This window comes from Populus euphratica, unplaced genomic scaffold, assembly GCF_000495115.2.
Source record: "Populus euphratica unplaced genomic scaffold, PopEup_1.0 scaffold50.1, whole genome shotgun sequence".
Lineage (NCBI taxonomy): Eukaryota > Viridiplantae > Streptophyta > Magnoliopsida > Malpighiales > Salicaceae > Populus > Populus euphratica.
The window spans coordinates 42,685-51,522 of record NW_011499870.1 but is presented as its reverse complement, the minus strand read 5'-3'; the positions used below and the strand labels follow the sequence as shown (position 1 = coordinate 51,522).

The 8,838-nt window shown below is 35.0% G+C and overlaps 1 protein-coding gene and 1 long non-coding RNA gene across 2 annotated transcripts; both read right to left on the bottom strand.

Annotated features, from left to right (window-relative positions):
- Window positions 1-1,157: 1,157 nt before the first annotated feature.
- Window positions 1,158-2,293, bottom strand: LOC105126982 (uncharacterized). Its single transcript, XR_842520.1, has 3 exons — window positions 2,039-2,293; window positions 1,595-1,676; window positions 1,158-1,503 (listed from the first exon to the last, which is right to left on the bottom strand). It is a non-coding gene; the product is annotated as an uncharacterized LOC105126982 (long non-coding RNA).
- Window positions 2,294-4,762: 2,469 nt separating this feature from the next.
- LOC105126981 (protein translation factor SUI1 homolog) lies at window positions 4,763-8,347 on the bottom strand. The gene is made up of 5 exons (XM_011028041.1): window positions 8,237-8,347; window positions 6,290-6,398; window positions 5,995-6,200; window positions 5,247-5,300; window positions 4,763-5,152 (listed from the first exon to the last, which is right to left on the bottom strand). The coding sequence occupies exons 2-5, from the start codon at window positions 6,324-6,326 to the stop codon at window positions 5,108-5,110; spliced, it is 342 nt and encodes a 113-aa protein (XP_011026343.1). The 5' UTR covers window positions 6,327-6,398; window positions 8,237-8,347; the 3' UTR covers window positions 4,763-5,107.
- Window positions 8,348-8,838: the final 491 nt, after the last annotated feature.

Sequence of the window (8,838 nt, the reverse complement as noted above, 5' to 3'; positions counted from 1 at the left end):
TTTTTTTTTTTTTCTAGTCAAGGACAGCTCTCCCCTTCATATCCAGTTGAACATGTTTTTCTCTACCCTCACGTAACTGAATAAGACATTTTTTTCAGCTGTAATGTTTAATGTTTATGCATAGAATCCGAAATTTTTATCTTTCAGTCAGATTTTAAGTAAACTACACATAGAAGAAATCGTATCTCATGGGGATAACAAGAGGAAGCAACTCCATTTACCATCTAAATTGTTTCAACCATGCCACAATGGGCTTCAGAGTTTAGATGGAGTTCTTCGGTCTCAGCTCTCATCTGAAAACAAAAGAAATCCATATCATTAGGTTTAATCTGGTCAATTAAATTACTAAGATCAATGTTAGATTAAACTGGTTTTGTCAGATTAATTTCTTATTTGATTTAGCTACAAATCCAACTCGAATCAGATTTTATAAACTGAGTTTCAATATGCTAGCCATCCAGGTTTAACAAAACCAGAGTATAATCAATATTTTGTCGAAATTTTAAAATTTAAACTGCTAGAACTGTATTTGGATCTTGAACTATAAAATATTACGAGGAAAAAGAGTTTTGTACTCTTTTTTAATCCCTCCATTCTAGGTATTAGCAAGAATTGACTCTGAAATTGCCATTTGCTTGATACAATATCAAGTGATTTTACCTACCAAACCAGACACCGCCCACAGAAGATGAAAAAGACTAAACAAAACGAAATGTCTCCGCCTATTTGCATCAGCCAAATTCTTCTCATGAATATGACAATTGGCACGAAACATTGAGCTCCTAAATTTCCACAAATCATTGAATGGAAAAAGATGCTTCTTGGATCTCTGCCATACTACTCTGCCCTGAGCCGGAGGACTCAGCATGGCAGTCAGACCATGGATGCGTTTTTAAATATCATACCTATCCCCTTTTCATATTTTGTCTGGCACCAGATCCCTGAGTTCAAAACGGTACCAGAATTGATGTCCCAGAAGAAAAATGTTAGCCAAGTTAAAAGGTCAAGGACCTGTTTATGATGCACCTTTATGCAAGTCACCAATCCTGGCCAATCTCATAGATCCTGGAATAGAGAGCATCTGTGCTTGAAGATTTTCATACAAATTCCATGGATTGAAAGCTCCGTTTCACCACCATTGGAATTATATACATATAGACCAAATAAAAGGGTGTCTAGGTTCATGTAAAAATTTCTCAATTTACCATATTAACAAGCAGATTTCATCTTACAATCTACGCTGCCAAACATTAATTAACTACCATTACCGCATTGAAAAACCATTGTACAGATATTTTGATCACAGCTAAACCCCCATATTGCAGTTCCTAAGTAGAACCAGATTTTGTTACAAACCAGCCAAAATTTTGACAACTCTAGGACATCAGACAGGACCTTGGACGTAGATCCCTAATTTACTGACTTGTAGAGTATCTTGAAGTCCAGTACTTCTCAATTTCCTCTGCTGTTCTTCCAGGAATCCTCCCAGCAATTAAAGTCCACCTAGAGAGATCAAAACTTTCTCAATCAAAACTAAAATGGTTGTAGTAAACAGACATATGAAGGACAAGGGAGAAGTGAAGTTTAAGCCTACCTCTCACCAACCAGATTGTACATCCTAGTAATAAGAGTTTCCTCGTCTTCTGAGAATTCAAGCTTGGTATCTTGGCTGGTATCTGCAATTTATAACCCATGAAAAAAATCCAATCTTAAGTTTCAAACTGGTAGCTTAAGACAAAGGACTAACAGTTTTCAATCTTGTAATAACCATTAAACCCAGAAAGAAAAACGCAATTGGAGCAGAAATTAGCCAGAAAACAAAGAAATAAGCCCAAAATGAAAGTACAAAGAGCTCCATTTGAGCATTTTGATGTACTAATTAATAATCCCACGACTAAAATCAAGAAAGTCTAAGGAAAAAAAAAAAAGTACTTTCAAAAGGGTACCTCTAAAATCAATCATTAAAGTTGAGAAAAAAGTGCAAAACCAACGAACCCTTGAATAACTAACAAAGAGGGCAAACATTCCAATTAAGTACCTCTAGAATCAACAGAGAGATCATCACTAGAGGAGTGATCCGAGTCAGCCATAACTAAGAGCAAAAAAAAAAAATTATAATCTTTTGAGTCTAGGCAGGGCAACTGTGTGTGAAATTGAAGGGACATAAGAGGCGGAGTATTAATAGAGAAAGGCAAAAAAGATACAGCGAGAGGTGGTCATCGATGGATGGAGAAGAATGGGCGCTGGTGTCGAAGAATGGTAGTTGAAGGAATTGTGCGTCGCTAGTCCAACTTTGATAGGTAGTTGAACACTTAAACGGTTGGTTGGTTCGTTCTTGTAGCCATTATTTAAATGAATTTTTTCGTTTCTACTTGCAGAAGTTTGTGACTGTGACTATCATATTTACCAATTTCTCGGGCTACAATTACAATTCGGCTGATTAATCTAAAGTTTATTTTAAAATTAAAAGTGTTTTTAATAATTAAATAATATTTTTTATTTAATATATGTTAAGATTGTAAATAAATCTCATGATTATCTTTGCGTGGCGAAAACTATGACTTTATTAAGCACACAAGTTGATGTTTATCCCTGGATAATTAAACCATTTTTCAAGCCACGTAATAACGGTGTGCCTCAATCATTCACTTTCTTCAACCTGTTCAAGGTTTTATCCGAAACTTATTAATGGAACATTTTGACTAATTGTTATTTAAACACTTAAATATTGTCAATTATAAACAAAACGAATCTTGTTTTCCAAATCTTGAGATCATTGGGATCCTAATGTTGGGTTTGAAATAGGTTTCAGAGTTAAATAATATTTAGAAACGAGGGGGTTGAAGGAAGAAATAGAAAAATGTCTACAGCTACTTCGGCCATGAACACGAGTCTAAAAGGAGGTTTTATGCATTTTAGGTTACTAGGGACAAGCCCTGAGTGTTCCTCATCGAGAACCTCAACAGGCTAAAAAGCTGGGGTAGTTGTGCAGTTAGAATGCTCCTCGGTGCTTAGAACATAGATAAAATTATTTTATAAAGTGTTTTTTTGTTTAAAAAAATATTTTAAAATTTATTTTTAATATTTATAAATTAAAACGATTTGAAAATATAAAAAAAGTTAAATTAAAGCAAGAAAAAAATCGAAAACTCATGAAAAACATAATTGAACCGCGCTGTCAGACAACAACTACTCAGTAACGTATAGTTCGTGTTGTTGGGGTTTGGTGGGTGTTAGGTAGGAAATGATAAGCTTGCATTCGGCTCGGTTTTGTTTTCTTTCGAGACCTAGAACAGTGTTGAGATGGAGACCAGACCAGGTGAGACTCAGGTCATGGCTGATTGGAGAAAGCACATGAAATGCGAGTAAGAAAACAAACAAGAAGATAAGAAAATAGTATGCCTACGTGCATTAATTACATGACAAGTGCATCTGTGCATATACTTGTTCGATGTCTACGGATCACTTGTTTATTACTGTATAAATTTACGTTGACAAGTACAAGATCGCTGCTCCTTCTTGTCCTTCAGTCGATGAGCTCCTTTTCTGGTGAATCCCCCTTGTCCGCTTGCTTAAGATAAACAAAATGGTAAAAGATGGTGAGAATTTGTTGTCTTCCCCACCTAGCCTCTCTGTAGGCTATACCATGGCCAGAACCATCACCTTTGCACCATGGCTGTCAAATCCCCCTCATGAACCGCCTGAATTAGCACAAATGCAACCCACATGAATGCATGCACCTGCACTTTTGATTTTTAAATACTATTTTGTAGGTTTTAGTTAATCAAATTACCCTTTAATCAATTAAATTATAACTCGGGAACTAGGATGAAATATATATATATATATATATAAACCCAGTCGCTGATTAAAGAAATATTATCTTTAAAAGTAATTTAGTTATTTTACTATACTTTAAAAAAGTTTGAAATTCAAAAAAATGCTAGATATCCGTTAAATAAATTTTATTTTTAAAAGTAATTTAATTATTTTATTCAATTTTAAAAATATAAAAAAACTAAATTATTCTCAAATTATCTTTATTCAATCTTGTAATGAACCTTGTAAATAAACTGTATTACCCTCCAAGATTCTTTTTTAGAAATAACATCATCACTACCACTATATTGTTTCAATTCACGGTACAATAAATCTGCATTTACAGTAAATAAAACACCGAAACAGCCCTTGATATTCTGGGACCGAAACGGCCCTTGATATACTAGGACCAACCAGGTTTTAGGACCGACCAGGTTTGAAAACCAGGGTGAAAACCCACTAAAACAAACCGTGATGAGCCGGGTCCAACCAGACCTGAAAATCAAAGCAAATACCCTAAAACAGGCTCCAACAAGCTGGGATCAACAAGATCCAAAACCAAAGTATTTATACCAACCCAAATTGGTCCTGTCAGGTTATGACCAATCAGGATTGAAAACAAAGCAAGTACCCACAAAGCCCTGACCAACTAGGCCCAAAAGGCAAATACAAGATGCGGATAATGGGAGTTGTCGTTTACAACTCCCATGTAAATTAAGGAAGTTTGTCCTGCCCTGCAGTTGCAGCATCTTGGTAACAGGAGGGAAGAGCAGGAAAAAGCATATGGAACAACTTATTTCAGAAGCTGTGCTCATCCTCAACAAACCCGTCAGAAATCCTTGTCAGGTCCAAATATATATCCATTTGGACATGTAAATACATACCAGAAAAACATATGAAGTAAATACTATAAAATTTCCAAGTTGAAATCCGAGAACAAATATAAAAAAAGCTCCTTAATGGACATTAAAGAGTGATTTCAAAGAGGCACGCAACCGCTTCCGTTCTCAACTTAAAGATAGGGTAGAAAGGATCATGCAATTTACTGCTAGTAACACAAACATCTATAGAACGCCAGCAAGCTTTATTCTGATAAGGGATCCGGTAGTCATACATATTTAATCCACATCACACAACAAGCAGCGAATCCACTTGTAAAATGCGAAAAACAGAATATCCTTAATTAATGTTGAAAAGAACACAAGCTAAAGATGCAAGTTCTATATGATATCGAACTTGATACCATGCAAGACGTGTAAACTAGGTATAGCAATTAGCTTGCTGCTTCTTAGAAACCATGAATCTTGATATTTTCCTTCTTCACAATGCCAGCCTGTTCACAGAGAGCAAAAGAAACAATTTTCATTCATTGCTCCTAAATATAGAACGAACTTCATTTAAAACAAGATCAGAGATGTGATTATTACCTGCACGAGAAAGGTGGAAACGTTCTTCCTTTGATCACCCTGAAGTTGAATGACCTGCAACCCACGCACAAAAAGCAGTGTTTAGTGCAAGCACAAGAAGGATCCATTAAAGGTTACACACGCCCTTGCAGACAAACTCTCTTCATGTTGGCACACATTAGCAGCTATCAAATGAATGCACTGGTAAAGACTATTGTTGATACAATAATTCCTAATGTCTGAACAGATTTGGTGTGTTTCTCTATAACATGCCAAATGAGAATTGTAGGTCCATGCTGCAAGCACTCATTCTCTGGGTTGGTCTTGATACCAAACCGACTAGAAGAGAATAATGATGGAAATTTCTAAGCAGCTTGGGGGAATAGATGGAAAGAAAATCATCTGTTACAGATGCAGAAGATTATAGTCTAGATAATAGAGAAAGATTTGGAAAGCAACTGAGGTTATAAGCAAGAAAGGGAATTTAGGAGTGTCAGAGATAGCTACTAACATGCAAAGGATCTTTCCACAGGGGATGCATGGGTGATGGAGAATCTAATACCCACTCATAATATCAGAAAAGGTACAAGAGCTTTATTTTCAAAGAGGATGATCCAAAATACTTTACACGTCATTTTTCAAACAGTTTGAATACCAAAAGAGCTGCCTACTGCATGTAATCACCCCTTGTTTGCAACAGCAGACTATGTACAGATTTATTATAACACCTCTCAAGGACATTCTGGAAACAACAAAGATAGAAACAAACCTGGCCTAACTCAGGGTCCTGGACAACAGTTCCATTGCAGCAGAACTCTTTCTTGAGGTCCTTAAGTATCTTGTTGTAGCTATATTCCTTCTTCAACCCTTGAACAGTAGTCAGGCTTTTCCTCCCATTTCGCTGCTGTACGCGCACATGAACATAATCTTTTGTCCCAGCACCGGAGTCCTCAGCATTTGCCTCAGCAAAGGGATCTATTCATCCATTGAAGAAACATTATTAGTATAAACTTCTAACTTCATCAGAATGCTAAATATATATTAATCCAACAAATAAAACATACCGAAAGCAGTTGGAATAGCGTTGTCGAATTCAGACATGAAAGAAAGATTCTGGAAGTAGAAAGCGATGCCAACAAACAATTCTTTTGATATTAATCAAATTTCTCTGAGCTGCAACACATGCCAGAAAATAAAATTAAGGGTGGAAGGTTCCACAGGAGAGAGATACGGATCAAGATCCAGAGAAGCCTACAATTTAATAGGTCAAGATAAGTGCTGAAGGATTTAGAAAGCTTTACTATCCAATCATCACTTCTAATTTCACATTTATGTCAAACCAAGCAATGAGAAAGAAAAATCCTTGGATGTATAAAATAATCATGAAAGATTGTAACTATACATTAAAATGCAAGAAAGATAAATTTTATCATTCTGTAACGAATAACACAAAAAAAAACAAAAAAAAAAAATCAGTACCTTTAAACACTAAAATACCTAAAGCAGCTACAGATTATCCATACATCAGATGGGTCTAGCTACAGTCTACACCACCATTTAACAAACAGATGTGAGTATCTTAATCAGCGTCATAGCCACGTATTCCGGTAGACCAATCAATGATTTCTGACTTCACTCGAAAAATGGGTTATCTTTTCAGAAACACATCTATTTCCTCAATCTATTCCTATAATGGCAGCTGTTACACCTTATCATCAACAATCAGTCCAAAATAATAAAATCTAAAAAGCATGTGGATCACCCCATTCATCAAACATATCTTTTCTTGTCAATTGATGAACAAACAAACATCTTTAAGTACTAGTTCCATTATATCACTACAGAAAATTTAGGGTCATCTACTTCCATCTCCTAACAAGACACTGTGAATTTTTGTCACACCAGTTCCTCATGCCATGAGAAGCACAAGTCTCTAGCTTTATAATTCTCTACCCTATAAAACCATACTTCAAATATTACTCCTAGCTTGGAGATCACGCACTCTCATCCAACTATCACCTATTGTTTGGAACCAATTCTATAATAGAATTGATTTCAACTATTTAAGTAGATTGATTTGATTTGATTTGATTTGGAAATTGAATTTTTTTGCATGGAATTGGTTTTAAAGCAATTCATTTACCTTGAGTTAGTGAAAATACATCATTCGCCCAACCTTCCCTCACCACAAAAAAATTCATCCAGGCAGATGTGTGAAATGGGGGAGGAAAGAAGGATGTTAGTGGGATTAATTTTTAATGCGTCAATCAGGTGTGATTTTCAAATCTACAAAATAAAACATCTAATTTTAATTAGTTTTAGCCTTCATTTATTTACGTTACTTAACGGTTTTCAAACACTAGAATTCGATAAATGTTGTCGAAATGATTTCATTTCTACTCAAATCTTAAGTTTCCAAAGAGCCTATAAAAGTTCCAAACTTTTCCTCAAATAAATCCATTATTAACATAACCAAAAACTTGTAATTGATTGGATAAATCCAGGAATTGTGTTCTAGCGGTCCACAAGTGAAAAAAAAAAGAAGAAAAAGCTAGAAACAATTAAGAGAGCGAGAAACACACAACATAACCTGGATTCTAAACATTAAAATTTGGATCAGCCAATAGAAAAGATTGAATGTAAATACGCAGTTACTTATTCAGCTCCTTTCCCTCAAATCCTTGTCAAACAAACAGAAAATCATACTCATCATCCAGGCTAAAAATGAAAAAATAAGAAAAACTTCAACACCATACAGAAATTTCTAGCAATATTTTTTTAAGAAAAAAACATTTTTCCCGCAAAAACCAACAAAAAAACAATCACAAACAATAATACAAAACACCATCATGAACAAAAAAACCATAAAAATATAAAAAAATCCCCATTACGAAAAAATATAGACAAAACACAAAATTAACCAAAACCTACTATTTACAAACAGAAAGACAAGATCAAACCAAAACAAAACCTTAAAAGAAACCAGGCTAGAAAAAACTACGGATTATTACCTAACAGGAAGATTGAGAAACAAAGCAAGAAAACCCAAGACAGATGAGAGATGAAATTTGGGTTTCTTTCTTTGGCGATTATGGTGATTATGCGAAGGGGAGAGAATATTTATTGGCCTCACCAGCTTCTTCGAGTCGGCTGTTTCTACGGTTGAGATTGTTTGGAGGCCACGTGGGATGGGGACAGACAGTGGTCCTGATTCTTACCCCTTATGCTACCTTTTTCTTTTATGTGGGAAAGGGCTGGAGGCCCATAAAACAACTATCCCAATAAGCACATGAGTGAGCCCATTTATAATTCTTCCATAAAACAACTATCCCAATAAGCACATGGGTGAGCCCATTTATAATTCTTGCTACATATATATATATATAAAGAGGGCTATTTTAGTAAACATGGAATTTTTTTTTCATTTTCTACCTTAGCTATTAATCTTGATTTAGCCTGTGGGTCGATCCGGTGATCTAGAACCTAATTTGAACAAAGTTTATTTTTTACTTATCCAAGAATTGGGTTTATCAAATTCAAATAACTTAACACTAAATTTATTATCTTGTTGACTCAATTGTATTCAAATGAAATCCTAGTAATTTAACTTTAA

Bases quoted from the DNA above. Each gene is read 5' to 3' on its own strand.
- LOC105126981 (XM_011028041.1), bottom strand. From the start codon at position 6,326: ATGTCTGAATTCGACAACGCTATTCCAACTGCTTTCG. The intron at 6,201-6,289 runs GTATGTTTTATT...ATGGATGAATAG, and splicing joins CGCTATTCCAACTGCTTTCG to ATCCCTTTGCTGAGGCAAAT. The intron at 5,301-5,994 runs GTTTGTTTCTAT...CGTGGGTTGCAG, and splicing joins AGGACCCTGAGTTAGGCCAG to GTCATTCAACTTCAGGGTGA.